This window comes from Protopterus annectens, chromosome 3.part1 (assembly GCF_019279795.1).
Source record: "Protopterus annectens isolate FY-2018-M chromosome 3.part1, PAN1.0, whole genome shotgun sequence".
In the NCBI taxonomy this organism is placed as follows: Eukaryota; Metazoa; Chordata; order Ceratodontiformes; family Protopteridae; genus Protopterus; species Protopterus annectens.
The window spans coordinates 75252487-75269667 of record NC_056732.1 but is presented as its reverse complement, the minus strand read 5'-3'; the positions used below and the strand labels follow the sequence as shown (position 1 = coordinate 75269667).

Here is a 17181-nt window from a genome sequence, read left to right as displayed (position 1 = left end):
AGCTGAGGAATAGGAGGTGAAACCATTTGGTTGAATGAGCACCTTGATTTTTTTTTCTATTCTAAGTCAGCAATAAAGCCATGTGTTGCATTACCAGTCAAAAATTCCTGCATCAGTAGAGCACTCAGAAGTCTTTGGAAACCATTTAAAAAGTTGGGACCCACATTAGTGAGTCCAGAAATAAAGAGACAAAATGGTTGAAAAAATGGACTTGCATATGCTAAATCTGAACGGCAATTTCTTGGAATATTCTCTGATCTCCAAGAGATGGTGATCTCAGAGTTGATATATATAAGTTTAAAGGAGCGAGATGTTTAAGATTCTCTCTTCTCCAGCAGTTTCTTTTTTTTTTTTGGTCTGTCACCACTTGACTTTATGAGTGCTGAGATTTCAATAAGGAGCCAACATTTTGATCTCAAGTCCTCATTATAAGACTCGTCTAAGTCAGGACTCTCAAGTTATCCATTTCAAAACTATCCTTATCAAAGATGGTTTTACACCATCATCCACAGCACCAAAAGCATATTTCAAAACAAACACTCCTATGTCTTCCACTAATGAAGGTAGTTTTTCTGTTCTATTACTGTTAGGAAGAGTTTGCACATTTTGTTAAATCTGCTCTAAAAAGGGGCTCTTATAAGAAACTATGAGAGATAGGCAGCTTAAAGCTCTAACTCCTAAAGCACTACATGTCTAAACCTTTTTTACAGTATTCATCTGGTAACCTCGACTTCTACGCAACGTAAATTATACTAGGAGAACAGATTTCTCACTTTAAGAAGATGGCAACACAGCAAGGCATAAAACCTGTCTGTCTAAGACATATTTATACACTCATCACTCTTTCTTGGGTGCTGATGACTATGAATCAGTGAATTGAATAGCTGACTTAAAATGTGGAGCAGAATGAAGGGACTAGACATCTGAAAGCCTCTCTTCTCTCTCTCTGTATATATATATATATATATATATATATATATATATATATATATATATATATATATATATACATATACATATATATATATATATATGTATATATATATATATATACATATATATATATATATATATATATATATATATATATTTTCTCTAAATATGAAGCATCACATACAGATCACCTGAAAAATTACTCAACGAAGCTTAATTTCCATAAAGGGAATATCTTCCAGCAGACAGCCTGAATACTAAGAAACATATCCCTTATCAAAATCTTGAAGGGGAAGAATATTAATTCACCTCATACAGAAACCTACCTCTTCACTAAAGAAGTCAAAAGGCATTCCTTTTCCTCTACCTCTCATGAGTCTTTGTAAATACTTGTAAAGACATGCATCTTAAATGTTCTATCTGCAGAATGACATCAGTTTATCAAAGGTATTACTATATGTGTTTCAAAATGGTTTCTTATACAAAAATGAAATATTTCCTTGCAAACTTACACTTGAAAGAAGGCTATTGTAAGAGAACAGCCAAATAAGACAAGAGTTGCAGAGGGCCATGATTCAAAAATACTTAAACTTTTAGATTATCCTTCCTTAGATTCTTTATTTGACTTGATTACACAAAGACACTGACACATGCACTGACAAGGGTGCTGATAACCAATTATCTTTTGGCAGCACCAAGTAGACTGAAGACATTTTGGCACTTCAAAAAATTACTTGTATTCCTACTTTGGGAGTAGTCTCAGTTGTTTAGGTCTCTTCCAGTTTCTTTCATGGATTCTTTTCTCTTTCTTGTTGCAAGACGTCCTGAAATTGCTTCTCCAGAACAAAATGGGAAGCTTTGTAAAAAATAATTATATGGGGTAAAAAAGAGACTTGCAAACCAGAGTAACAACAGATTTTTTACTACTTTGAAATGAAGACATATGAAGAAAAATAAGTAGTTGACCAGTGCGAGACATCAGGTAGATGAAATAACTCCAAATTAAAGCATGAAATTACTCCAATATTAAAGCAAGTTGTGAAAGAAATAATGTGCTGAGAATAAATAAACAAAGTTCGTAGCAATGCTGACTTTAAAATAGAGCCTTCTGGAACAAGCAGGGTTCAAAAGAATAGTGGAGCAAGACCAGTGTTAGGCTTCGTAGGGATTGTGGAATAGATAGTAAACTTACTATGGTTAGAAATGAAGAAAGATGAGGCAGATAAAAGCCAAATATTATGATTTACTTTTACAGTGGCCCTCCCTGAAGATGATGGTGACTTAGAGTAAGGCAACTCTAATTTAGATAAGCTGAAAAATTCTCCCTTACTATTCTAACTATTCCATCAAAAATAATGCATTGGAGTAGGGATGTTGAGGATGGACATAAAGTATCCCCATGGCTTGAATGAATAAACTGAGATAAATTAGACTGGAATGATCCAACATATTCCTCACCTTCAAGGGAAAGGAAGAAATTAGTTCTTCTCTATTTTCTTCATTAATGTGTGGCTCTTCTCATGCACAGATGAAAAGTTTTTTCTCAACAATCATAAAATTGGAAGTTTTAAGTATTCATCCATGACTAATGCAAGTTATCAGAACTTTACAGAGAAAGAGCTTTAGGCTGGTATTTGTAGTCAAATATGGTGAAGAAAACAGAACAAAGATGGTATTTGCCTGGTTAGTATCAGAAGTTTGTTTAGCAATCACAGTGGTATGCTCCTACAAAATATTACTTTGAATCCTCCAACTGTCTGATCAGCAGTATTGTGGGTTTATAATCAAGAGACAGCTACCATTTAAGATGCAGATGACTTCATAATATATTTTGGAATTAGTCATATTGGTGAGCATACCCCTTTTGGCCCACTTCAGTCTCCATCACTTTACAGCCAGTTGTCAAGGTGTATCTTGCTTTGATATCAAGGAAGAAGGTCTATTACTGCAAAAAGTTAAGGGTATGGTGTAATTTTTCCCATTTACATATGCATCCATTTTTTGTGAGAGTCCCTTCATTTTCTCATTTTTTTCTGTTTCAACTCAGAAAAATGCTTTACAGATTTCTTTTTTTTCCCATAAGGGGTATTAAATGCTACCCCCATTAAACTAGAATTTAAAGGTTTAGAAAATCTGACTTTTGTCACTTGTTTTAATCTTGCAACATTTTCACAACTGTTAACATTATGACTGGGACACAAACAAAACAATTTTGGATGTTGGAGTCTACAGAAGCTATCTATTTTACACAAGCACACTTGTTTACACGCTATGTAGCTCTAATCTTTGGTTGATACTTCCTATGATTCTGAGAGATGACAAGGAACTAAAGTGACACACAAACAGCAACACAGTAAAATGTACTCTGACATGGCTGGAAAGCAACAGTACTGGCAAAACAGAAAAAAAGAGCTAAAGGAAATGTGGAATTAACTGATACAAATAAGGTCAGCTCATCCAGCCTACGTCAGTATCTAAGGAAGTTAAAAACTGCCTAGATTCCTTGTAGAGAAGGCCCCAGTGCATGAGAAAATGTCTAGCTGAGAAACAGAGACAAAGATGGTGAGTAACCCCAAATGTTATAACTTATTGTTACAGTGATCCTCCCTCAAATTTTAATGCATTGACCACTGTTTAATATTCGGGTTTGAATAGGACTGTCTATCTGCCAGTATACCCAGCTACAGGAGATACACTAGCAAAAGAATGAAAAAGGTATGAGCACAGAGAAAAAAAAAACACTGTAAAGAAAGCTTATTTTAAAACCACCACCATTACACAGAAACACAAAATACAGTTATTGGGTTTGCAGTAAAGGTGAAATTAAAAGGTTACCTTTTCCAGTTCTATAAGGAAACTGTCCAAAGATTCGTCAGACAACTTTCCAACCTCAAACATTGTGACTGCATGACTTTTCAAATTCTAAAGGAAAAAAGGCAAGATTTAGTCTAAGAGATATGTCAACAAATGATGACAAAACAACTAAGAATCAACTAGATTTATATCACTTGCCAAACTGCATCTGCTCATTTCTCCCTAAAAATATACTGAAAATGATAACACCTTTATAGATTTTTTTTATGAACTTGTTCATTTCATTATTATTTCTGTGCATTTTCAATACTAATACTCTTGAAGATTTCTTCAGGACTTTATCATAGAAATGGTAAATCATTTTACTTTTTTTCTTTTGTAAGGTAGTTTACTACTTAGCAATTTTAAGAGAAAAATGTCAACTTTCTAAAGACCAAAGACTCTGGAGTTTAAAAATTCTGATGAACATTACAGAGTTAAACGTATGTGAACACACACCATTCCAGATGATCTTTAGGAGGACCTGCTGATGTAGGTGTAACACATAAGTGCACCCCTCTTGTTTTTTTAATGACCTTTTTAATTTCTCACACTCATTAGATAAAGACATTCCCCTTTGGCATTTTTAACAGAGCTAAAAGGGTAAACTCTCACCGACTAGTTTAGCCAAATAAGGCACTCACCTTATCAGAAAACAATAAACATGCTTATATTTTTTTAACATGTTTATTAAATTATCACTCAAGACAAAGGCAAACGTGCATTAACAGAAAGCAAACAATTTTAACATTTTCCAATTTAAATACAATATACATCATATGTATTTTCTTTGCTACTATCATCAGTCCAACATTACAAAAAATTGCTAAATTCCTGTTTTCTCTTAAACATCACTCCTCCTCCTCAATATTATTATGCACGTATTGTTCTCACAATTTCCATTTAGTTCTATGTAATTTGCTTCATCCCTTTTTTAAAGATTCCTCTTCCAGTTCTTTTCTCTCCTTTATAATATTCAAAACCTCAAAAACAGTTGGTGTAGACGTTGATTTCCATTCTAGTAATTGCTTTTTTGGCACCAAACAGAATTAAACTCAATAAGGCGAAGGCCTTACTATGTCTAGCCAATTTAGATCCTGTAACCCAGCTCAAAATAATCATTTCCTTACTTACAGCCATTTGCTCACCCAATATTTTTGATACAGTAAAAACTGTCAAATCATTACACTTCCAAAACATATGCTCCTAGTTGCTTCTTTCTTCTCCACCACACCTAAAACATATGCTATCTAACTGAGGAAAACAGTTAAAGTCCGCTTGGGATATAAACAATACCTATGCAAACACTTCTAAGCAAAGATCAAAACCTTCTGGACTTTGTTGCATACTTGGGAGACATACAATTGTGTTCCCATTGTTTTCTTGTAAATTGCTTTTCTAGTCTCTTTGGCCAATAATCTTTTCTAACCTCCTCTGACTGAGTCTTATAATTATCATGCAAGATTTTATTTGCCTTACTAATTATCCCTTTTTAGCAGCTGCTTCTGTTTCAGATTCAACTAAAAACTCTACCACATCAAGTTTTTCACTCACAATTTCCCTATCCCTTTCTCTCTGAGATTAAGCCCTAGTAGGGAAGACAGTCCCTAGCCTGCATCCAAATGTCTTCTTGGCCTCATCCCACTCTATTACATTCCTGTTTGAGTTATTTGCTCCCAATATCTTAGTTCCTTTGCCAGGTTTCTCCACTAAATTCCAGCACCCTCTTGCCTCTTTTTTATATCCCTACTTGTAGTCATCCCTACTGGCAAAATTTCATTTCTCTATTCTTGTATTGGTTTAATTCTTAAATACTTTCTGCTACTTTATGCATTTAACAGTCTGCATGGTTGATGTTATTCTCCTTAAGGATCTGCATCCAAAATGACACTATTTCTTGAACTTTCCCTTTGCTTCATCATCCTCCTTTTCCACTATGAATTACATTCTACTTGTGTTACATATATGAGCCTTAACTGTGGAGCTCTAAAATATCCCTTCAAATCAGGTAAACTTAAATCACCTTCTTCTACTGGAAGGATCAACTTATCCCACTTAAACTCTTTCCCTCCAAGATAAATTCATTCAATTAATTATTGTCCACAACTTCTCCTTGGGTTGAAAAGTATACCTGACTGTATACAAGGCAAAGGGACTTAAAATACTTCCGCTGCTTGTTTCTTACTATCCATATCTATAGATGATATGTCTTGGCAGCGCACATGTGCTAACACCACATCTCATATAACCTAACTTCAACCATCACAACTATTCTCATCCCCACTCTACTACTCTGGCATCCTCCTTTCACATCCACCTGTCTTACTTACTCTGCCTCTCCATCCTGTCCACTTCCCTCTTCTACTAACCCTCACTGTCCTACCATTGATCCCTCATGTCTATTTCCTTCTCTTCCTAACCCTTATAGACCTACCACTGAACCAGGCGAGAGATTCAGGTACTCTCGCAGCCTGCCTTAATATCATACCTCCATTTATACCTGCAAGAATATCCACCAACTTTGCTGATTCCTGCAACAGGACTCGTATAGCCTATTGCTCAACTATTACACCTCCTAAACGTGTGAAAACGTAAGTACCTAGTCTCTTGATTAATTCGTATATCTGCTTTGCACCCACTGCATGAATTGTCCGATATAAATTTTGCTAGCTAAAAACTACTCATATGGAATGTTCTCATATATATATATATATATATATATATATATGTATATATATATATATATATATATATATATATATATATATACACACTCTGTACTGCTTGTATAATATCTTTGATTTGAGAATGATTACTTATGAACTGTTTTTTTTTTCACCAACCGTATAAGCTGCCAATAAGATGTACTAAATGTCTTTATTAATGTAAATTCTGTATTATATGTGGACCTTTTCTCCCTGGGACTCCACTGAAAACAGGCACTTCTGGCCGAGCTGGACCATCTCGCCAAACAAATGCAAATGAATAATAAATAGATAAGAGTTTTAGTTTCTCAATATTTGTATCATCTTTCATTTAGTCTTTTCCCACATATCCTTAGCTGCCATAACAGAAGCCTTTTTAATCCATACTCCTAAATACTCCATCTTATCATGTCCCCAGGTATGGACATTGCTGAACCAATTTGTGTGTGGAAACATAATTTACAGCTGTAGCCTTTGCTTTATCTTCAATAATTTTATATCCAAAAATACCTGAAACTGTCTCAAAATGCTCCAAAACACTGAGATGTCCTTTTCTGGATTTCTCAAGTACAAAATAATATCACCTACAAATAAAGCCAACTCTTCTTGATTACCATACCAATTATACCCATTACCATACCAATTATTTCCTAGTATTTCAGAGTCCCTTATTTTCTTTTCCAATGGCTCTAAATATAAAGCAAATAACACAGGGGAAAGAGGACACCCCTGCCTGGCTCCTCTGTTCAAACACAAGCTTATCTGAGAGGAACCCTCCCACTTTAATTCTTGCCTCAGAGTCTTCATATATTCTTCTAATTGACCTTATTATTGTATCAGGGAATACAAAAGCTTCCAATGTCCTAAAATCTCAGCTTACTCTGTCAAATGCTTTCTCTGCATCAAGACCCACCAACAACAGAGGTATTTTCTTATGTTCTGCTTCAGTCTGGATAATCATTGTTCTAATAATGTTGTCAAACATTTGCATCTCCTCCAAAACCACAATGATCCATATCTAGCAATTTTCTCAATGCCTTTGACATTCTCTCAGTTAGAATAAACACTTTAAAACCATGGTTTAAAATTGAAATGGGTCTATATGAAGCTGAGCCGGAAAGGTCTTTGCCATTTTTAGGTATTACAGCCACCACAACATTTTTTACACTATGGTGGTGTTCCTCCTCCTTTTAAAATACTGTTAAACAAAATCTTCCAGTTCTTTATCACTTTCCTCCCTTCTAATTTCCAAAATTCCACAGGAACATCATCTGTTCTTGGAAACATTCCTGAAAATTGATTATATATCTCTGTTTTTTATCTTTTTACCTCCTATCTTAACCATTAGTTGTTAAGCCTCCTCTATCGCTAACCTTGGCATAATTAAGTCTTCCATATATTTTTTTCATTTCTACTCTTTCTTGACTTCCACATTTCACTGCTTTAGGCGAATTTTCATAACATTTCCGGAATATGTCTGAAACTTGTATAGGATCTCTGGTTATTTCTCTAGTTATAGGTTCCCTAAGTTTGGTGGCAACGATTTCAACATTCAGTTGCCTAAGTCATTGTGCTAAAAGTTTTAGTGCTCTGGAGTTATCAAAAAATAGTTGCTTAACTACAATCTTTCTAAAGCCATGCATATTATCCAGATACTCCTTTATTTTCTCTTTAGCCTCTGCATTTGCTCCTCCTCTTGTTCTGTGATGTCATCTTATTTTGCAATTGTTTAACCTTTGTTAGCCCCTCTAAGTAATTTCCATTACTTCTCTTCTCTTTCTCCCTTATTTTGTCCCTATTTTTAAACTCCATTTTCATTTTATCCCAGTCACTAGCTATAACTTTTGAAGGTATTTCTATCTTCCCTAATAATTTTTGAATAATTTCTACTACCCATTCCTTAAATTTGTCTCTTTTTAACAGGCAAGTGGGGAAATTGCCAGTGTCATAGTTTTACTTCTTTACCCTGCATTTTTATCTTAGTTTTTACTGGTGCATGATCAGAAATGGCTATTAGATGTGGAACAAAGCTTTCAATTAAATGCACATGTTGTTGTGAAATATAATTTCTATCTGGTTTAGCCCAGTTATTCGTGTCTATATTACATGATCAAAGTTTCAAAACTTCGAATCTAATATGGTCGACTCCATATAATCGAAGTTCTGAAACATCAAAAATGTAATAAAACACAACAACCTACAAAAACAAACCATTTAAATGCTCTAAATGGGGGGAGTAAGCCACCTTGCACCCCCCAAGTGGGGGGCTGCACCCCTATACCCCTGCTACTTAAATATACCAACTCTGAGATTGCACTACAGTGCAGAAATGGGAAATTTTCCCTTTCCGTGCTATACAGAGATCTCTATTAAAAGATTTGAAGTTTCATGACTTCGATCATATGGTGTCGACGATATCCGATTCAAAGTTTTGAAACTTCGATCTTATGACATAGACCCCAGTTATTCTACCTTGGGGAATGATAGGAACTTGAACAAAATTTGCATATTATTGAATTCAAATCTTCCATACCAAATATTTTCATAATTTTTTTCAGCAATATACCCTCTTTTGTTATACTGTCCCTTCTAGGTCCCTGTGATACATTCTTACTATTGCAAATCAAACTGCAGTTCCCACCTATAAATAATATTCCCCACTGAAAAATTATTTTTTCTCACCAAATTTTCTTAAGCTGCATAATAGCAGTTTTCAGTGGAGTATAAATACATGCCACTGTAATCCCCCTTCCATGCCAATAGCCAGTTACTGCTGCTAATATGCCATTTTTGTCTTTTTTCCTCATCTAATCACTACTGCAGTCCCTCTACCTATTAGTGTAATTATTCCCCTTTTCCTCTGCCCCTGATATTCTGGCTGAATATCCATTCTGAAATCTGATGTATGTCAAATCCACAGTGTGTCTCCTGCAGCATAGCTCTTTGCATTCTGCATTCTTAATATAATTCAATACTCTTTCCTTTTTATCTATACCTGTAAGGCTATTCAAGTTCCAGGATAACATGGACAACATAATCATCATGATAAAACTATTGTTCCCACTTATTATACACAACAGTTGTGTGTATTTCTAGCTTTTGTGTTATATGCATGTAGTAATGTTTGGCAGACTGATCTTTTTTATACAGTTGTTTCTTCCCATCTCCATTTGGACCTACATCATATTTTTCAAAACTTTCTGTTTTAATGAAAACCCTCAAACAAAAATAATATACAACACACCCCATCCCCTATTAACCTGGAACAAGCACACACAATTATGTACATCTTCAAAACATGCAGTTTATCCCTTCAGAATGGAACTGCCCCCAAACTGATGGCTGTACCTACAGACATTATCTGTACTAAAATCAATGTTATCCATGCTATAGCCTGTGTTCTCACTTATATTGATTGCTGTCTGTCCAGTTCTTTTCTCTCTTTCCCTTCCAGATATGAAAAACAGCTTGTATGCTTTCAGAAAACATTAACTTTTAGATTTTAAAAAAAGTGCTGTGGCTATCTTTAAATAAGACTAAACTGTACACTGTTCTATCAACTGCATTAAAGTATAAAGGCTGCTATAGAAGTAATCTCTTATTCACTTCCAATAATTTCAGACTTATTTTTTTCAATGAACTGCTTGCCATTGTACCTTTAAATTTTGTATTTCCCTCAGAAAAGAATACTCAGAATAATCCAAAATTAATTTTTTTCTTTCACCATGTCAAGACAATATTAACATAGGTGGGGGGAGGCAAGCTAAATGTGAAGACGTGCATAATAATACCCTTTGGAAAATCAAATACCCCTACAAATTACACCACTGACAGTGCATTCCTAACAGTGGACCCAGTAGTGACAGAGATGGGTAATCAGATAGATAGGAATCTGAACACTGACCAATATGTGTCCATGTTGGTAAGGGAATCTTTCTATGTGGCTCAGCTTATAAGTAAGGGCATGGCATCCAGATCTAAGGATGTCACAGTACCACTGGACTCGGCCCTCATCAGACCAATAATCAAGTACAATGTACCCTTTGGCATGTACCTCACCAAGCACCTGCAACAGTTTTATTTTTATTTTATTTATTTATTTGCTGGAATCGTCAGCGTATTATGCAATATGCTGACGATTCCACTTTGATCTGCTGTGCCCCTAACCTAACAGAGCTCCAAGCCCTAACACAAAGTGCCTTCTCAACCACTGAAAACTGGATGCTCCAAAATCATCTCTCTCTAAATGCAAACAAAACTAAGATCCTCCTTTTCTCCCCCTCTAAATCCTCCTCTCTTGATAAAAACTTATTCCAAATTACCAGCCTCAGCAACTCCTCTATCGAGATTGTTCCCTCCACCAAACTTCTCGGTGTTACAACTGATAACCAACTAAAATTTAATACTCATATCCAGCTAAACATCAAAAAAACCCACATAAAACTAGGTTTACTGTATAGAAACAACCACTTCCTCTCTCCTCACACCAGACTAATCCTTGCCTCTACCTACCTCCTTCCCTCCCTACTGTATGGAGCTCCCCTACTCACTAATTTATCATCCACACTTACCACCAAATTGGAACAATGTTACAACAAAATCTCTAGATTTGCCACAAATGCCAAATCTTTCTCTCATCACTGCACATCCCTTCACTCTCTAAACTGGCTTGAACTCCCCAATCAACTAGACTTTCTCCAAATCATCACAGCCTACAAATTATTGTTCCATCCTACTAACTGGCCTGCTCTTTCTAATATTCTTCAACCTTATACCCCCCTTAGATCACTTAGATCTTCTCACCAAAACCTGATCACCATACAAAAACCCAAGCGCCCAGCAGGTCTGCTTCTCTTATCCTTTACCCTAGCTACAAAATGGAATGCCCTGCCCTCCACACTAAGGACATGTACCAACCTTAATAACTTCAAAACCCAACTTCATTCCTACCTCTATCTAAATAGGCATTGCAACTGCACTCTTCAGCCCATACCTCTCAAGCTATCTTCTCCCTTCTCTCCAGACTAACCTCTTCTCCTTCCTAACCTCTTTTAAATATACTTAGCATAGGCAACTAAATTGTAGAATTTTGATTTTTATGATATAAGCCTGTTTTCCTCCTGAACAAATTAGAAATTGCTAGCGTTTATTCTCTTTGTTTGCTACCTGCTATATGTTATACAAACTGTCTTTGAATTTTCATGTAATTAAACTCTTGTTTTTCCTGTTGGAGCTTTTCTCCCCGGGCCTCCACTGAAAACGGCCCCCAAGCCCAGTGTACCTCCCCGGTAATCAAACTGAAATAAATAAATAAATAAATTTAGTTAGTTACTTAACATTTGTTGCCTGTGAAAGTCCGACTAGTTCAGAGCCTATTTTCAGCAGAGGCCCAGGGAGAAACACTCCAGACGAATGTCTTTGGAATGTGGGAAGAAACAAGTGCCTGGAGAAAACCCACACTCATGCAGGGAAGATATGCAGACTCCGCACAGAAGCCACCCCAGCTGAGAATCGAACCAGAAAATCTCTTGCTGTGAGGTGACATTAACCACCGCCCAGTTGGCGCATTCTCAGAGGATTCTTAACAAATAAATATAGGGTATAAACAACATGTTATATAAAGACTAATTAAAAGCCCTCTCACTGTATTCAGTTTCCTACCGATTACTGAGGAGTGATCTGTCCCTAACCTACAAGACAGTCTCTGACCCAGCCCTGATAGAAATGTTGCATATCCATAAAACTAACTGTACCAGGGTTACCCATTCCAAAGATCGAACTCTGAACTCTGATATGAACAGATCAGGTTGGAGAGCAAACATGTATCCCAGAGACTGCCCCTCCTCTGGAATAGGCTTCCTATTCACATGAAGCAGAGCCCTTCCCAGACCATCTCCAAGGTCAATCTGGACCAATGGATGTGAAATTGCAAATTCACTCTTGGGGTGGTGCCCATGTCCTTTATGGATGAAGGCAGTCTGTAAAAATTGTCAAAATCACACTTGCTGACCTTTGTTATCTTTCCCCTAGGGACAGAAAGTTGGATAAAACTGGTAAGGCTTGTAAGGCTTCTTGAGCTGTTAGTCTAGTAGTATCCTACGAACCTTTGACAAAGATTTTCTGAAGAAACCAACCAAGAACTGCCAGCAATAACCTCTATAGGTATGGGCAAAACTTTCTGGCTGGACAGACATTCTTTTCCCATTCTCCTAGGACTGACAAGAGTATCTATCCCTTGCCCATTAAGGGCACTCTAACAGCCACACAAGACATGTCTAACCCCTGGTCCATGGTAGCAGTAAGAACTACACCGGCAAGACTGAAGAAACATAAGTGGTCTGAGGAACCAGTCTGGCCACAGTACAGTCATCCACCTGTGGCTGAGGCACTTTAGCAGCCTGTTGTGGTGGCAAAGGCTGCTTAACAGTTATCTTCTTTTTGTGGCTGGAGGAAGGAAGAGTTGAAAAACTGGAAGGATGTCCCATAGTTATGCCAAAATGATGCTTGATTCCTGGGAAAGCCTAGCAGTGATAGTCGATAAAACAGGTAAATTCTAAAAAAGTTAATTTTTCCCCTGATAAAACACAATAAAAAGCACCTTAAACACTTAATCTAGCTTAAAAGTAAAATAACATTAATTTCACGACAGAAAAAAAATTCAAAAAAGTTTTAACTTTTTATCACAAAAGTAAAAAAGGTACACCCCTGTTGAAGTGTCTAAAAGTCACATGATACTCAATAAAAACACTTTATCCTTGTTTAAATAAACAAGATTTACAACAAAACTTAGTTTTCTATCACAAAAATTAAAATGGAATCTTTTTCCCCCAACCATCCCAAAAGTCCACAGAGGAGTACTCTCTTTGATGGCAAGAAAGCTCTGAAGAGCTTGGCATCCAAACCTGACTTTTAGTCAGCTCAGATTGAGCTGACTAATGGTTTGGGCATGTGAAAGTTGCCCTGAAGCTTTGGAAGTTGGCTGGCTATTTATATCCTTAGCGGATATAACCCACATATCTTAGGCTACTACACCAACAATCCTTATGAAGATCATTCGGTTGGGAAATAACATGATAATAAATGCTAATGTATGTGCACATAATTCACAGGTCAAAAAGGACAAACCATGGTTAGTGGCAGACATTGCTGAGAAATTATGAATGGAAAAATGTGTAAGGAAAGGGGAGCCATGGTACCTACAAAACAGAACACCTTCAAAATAACATTCTGAGTAAGCCAATGGGACAACATGGCTTGGGGGGAATCAGACTTCAACCAAGTAATCCATCCCAGAAATTGACAGGAAATACACAATGTATTAACTTGCCTTTAGTTCACTGACATCCATTTGCTAACAATGTCAATGTGCCACCAAATGGACTCTCAGAAGAGCTCTTGCACCGCAATGGTCTAAAGTCTATATGTGTCCAAATTCATACCAATGCATGCATGATATCCCAGAATTGTAATGAGGAAGTCAGTGTCACAAGACACTAAAGTAATCCAGATTCTGTAAATGGCAACTCTTATGCTATAAAATAAAGCAAATCAGCAACTACATGTAAAATGTGTTAAGTATTTCAAGGTTTCTTTGGTTGCTCCTTTCTGCATGCTATGAAAACCACCAGATTATTTAAAACTATGCTGCGTATACATACTCATACACAGTTCTCTCAGTACTAATTCAGTACGCCCTTCCTACTCGCCTCTGTACCGCAAAGAATTGTACTGGTGGACCAAATGTATAGTAAAATATTTAGAAACATACTTGAAAAACTCCATAAAACTCATAACAAGTCATACTGGTTAATACTTACTGGTGACAGATTTCCCATCATTAAAAAGGCAGTGAGGGTAGAATCAAACAGAAATGCAATTCGTTTTGTGTGACCAGTAGATATGCTTAGGCTGCTGAGGCTGGCTGAGTCACCTATTGTTTCAAACAAAAATAAATAAAAAAAAGGAGTGTATCATAAAATAAATTTTCCTTAATATTCACAAAAATTCAGCATTACCTTACGATATCCACCAACTTAATATCACTGAATACAACACTTTGACAACATGACAATGCCCAGTCATAAAAATCTATCTAAACCGTGAAAAGTCTTATTCAATATACAAATTACATAACTACCACACTCCACTGAATTGAACAGAAAAAAGCTATGCAGACTAAATAATAAAAACGGAAAATGGGTAAATGGAATATGTGAGAGTCTAGTGTGTGTGATCATGAAGAATTAGAAATGCTGCCACTTGTTATGCAATTCATCCAGTAAGTCAACAGTACCAAAGATTTCTTTGATCACGCACTAGATACCCAGAAACATAAGCACACACATTACAAAACAAACAAGTAGCTGGTAATAGACACTAGAGGCAGCTTTCACAACCTGAGATGCACTTTACTTACAGTGACAAATAAGTAAAATAAAAAACAACTTCACTTGCTATCAGGAAGCTTAAATTCTTACAAGTCACTCATGTTCCCACTCCCAGCAGAATAATCCAACAGTCCTTGGTAAATCTAAGCATTTCTCTATATGCTTCCTATTACTACTATTTGTTCCATCATACAGTAAATCTACCAGCTGACAACTACCAAGAGTTCTAACTCCTGTAAAGTTCTCTTTCTTCCATGTCAGATAATCATACCTGCCTTTTTGGGTATAGCCCTCCCTTTTAAACATCATCAGACTAGACAGCTTGCAATGTGGTACAGAGTGATGGAGCTCTAAGTGTGACCTAGGCAAACAGAGTTTGATTAGCAATCCCAGCAATGGAGAAGACAGGCAAGAAGGGACAGGACTGAATGGGCTTGACCAGTTCACCTCTCCTGGGGTGGTACAGTGAAGGTAGGGGTTGTATATGCTCTGGAAGCAGACAGGAATGGTGCAATTTCTCATATGGATAGCAGGAAACCTACTTCCCATACTATAAGGTTAGTGGTCAGAGCTGCTTGCTGGCAACATCCCTTACAAAAGAAAGGGAATGCCCAGCACAGACAGCCAACTGCACTCCCCTTTCAACTGAACATCCCAAATGTGCAAAGGGCTGTAGAACCAAAAAGGAAAAAAAACTCACCTCCCACTGACTGCCTAAAGGATGGCTCCTCCCAGCCAGCCATCACACTCAGTGAAGAGAAAATTAATGTGTTCATTCTCTGAGAGGAACCTAATGATCAGCAAGTAGTGGGAGAAAGCCAGGAAAATAAAATTAAATTAAAAAATAAAATAAAATCGCAGCAGGTGCTTTCAGCTATGTATTCTGTTCTACTCCCGCCAAAAAATATAATGTTTTAAGCCACATTTCTTGTAGTATGAACACCTGAACATAGAAACCATATTTTATATCAAAAAAGTATAGTTTTGTAAAATCTTACCATAACAGTAGATATCCTTCCCTACACTGTTGCGTTACTCCTTAGAATAGGGATACCCTGCTAAGGGTAGCCCGACATCCGGCCAGTATACCAAAGCCTTTAGGTTGTAACAGGTATGCTGTACGTCACCCGTATGCTACTCACTTACAGTGTACTGCATAAAGGTGACGTACGGATGTACCATCCTCAGAACTGAAAAGCCCCAGTAGAAATGACAGTCTGAGAATACAAGGAGGTAACAAGTACATCCAATAGGAGAAAAGAAACAGGGGGAGGAGGGAGGGAGAGAATACTGCAACAGTGAAGTGAAGGACATCTACTGTTATGGTAAAGATTTCACACAACTGTACTACATCCTTCCATATCACTGCTGCAGTACTTCTTACAATAGGGAAAGTACAAAAGTTCAGAAAGGAAGTTGGGAGGAGGAAGAACCAGCAGAGACCTCAAAAAAAAACATGTAAGATAACCCTGGCAAAACCATCTCTAGCCCCTGAAATAACATCCAACTTATAATGCTTGGTAAAATTATGTAAAGAAGTCCAAGCAGCTGCCTCAAGAATAGCAGTAGTATCCAAGCCCCTGAAAAAAAGTAGCAGAAGAAGCTACAGCTCTGGTAGAATGACCCTTAACAGAAAAAGGAAGGCTTTTCCCATGAAAGGAATAACAAAAGAAAATGGCTTTAAATATCCAGGAAGAAATGATTTACTTGGAAACAACTAATCTCACAGATCTAGGATGAAAGGAAACAAAAAGGTCCTCAGATTTACAAATGGCTTTAGTTTTATCCAAATAATCTGAGTTGTCTATGCTAATCCAAGGTATGAAGAACCTTCTCGTTAACAGACCATGGAGAAAGGAAAAAAGTGGGCAAATGAACAGACTGCTAAGAGACAACTCATTAACCACCATGGGCATAAAAGAAGGATTAGTATGAAGAGATGCACTGTCCTTATGAAAAACCAAAAAAGGAAAAACAGCCATAACAGCTTGCAGCTCAGACACCCATCTGACCGAGGTAAGGGCCAAAAGAAGAACATTCTTCCAAGAACAATGCTGCAAAGAAGCTAAAGATGTAAGCTGAAAAGGAGCCTGAGTCAGTTTTTCCAAAACAAAATTTAGGTTTCAGAAAGGAGGAATAGGCATTCTGGGAGGCCTAATACTAAGGACGCCTTTAAGAAATTGTCTGGCCTGAAATCTAGAAGCCAAAGGCAGACAAGCAGAAATAGCTGATAGATGGGCTTTAACAGAAGAGTATGTCAACCCAGCACTAAGCAATTCACACAAAAGAGAACCAAAGGAAAC

The 17181-nt window shown here is 36.8% G+C and overlaps 1 protein-coding gene across 1 annotated transcript in view; it reads right to left on the bottom strand.

Annotated features, from left to right (window-relative positions):
* Nucleotides 1-17181, bottom strand: part of FAM91A1 (family with sequence similarity 91 member A1) — a 1899235-nt gene that overhangs the window by 872213 nt on the left and 1009841 nt on the right. The window contains exons 13-14 of the mRNA XM_044066590.1: nt 14309-14421; nt 3769-3855 (exon numbers count right to left, since the gene is read on the bottom strand). Coding sequence (XP_043922525.1) covers nt 3769-3855; nt 14309-14421 — 200 coding nt within the window. The remainder of the gene's footprint in view (nt 1-3768; nt 3856-14308; nt 14422-17181) is intronic.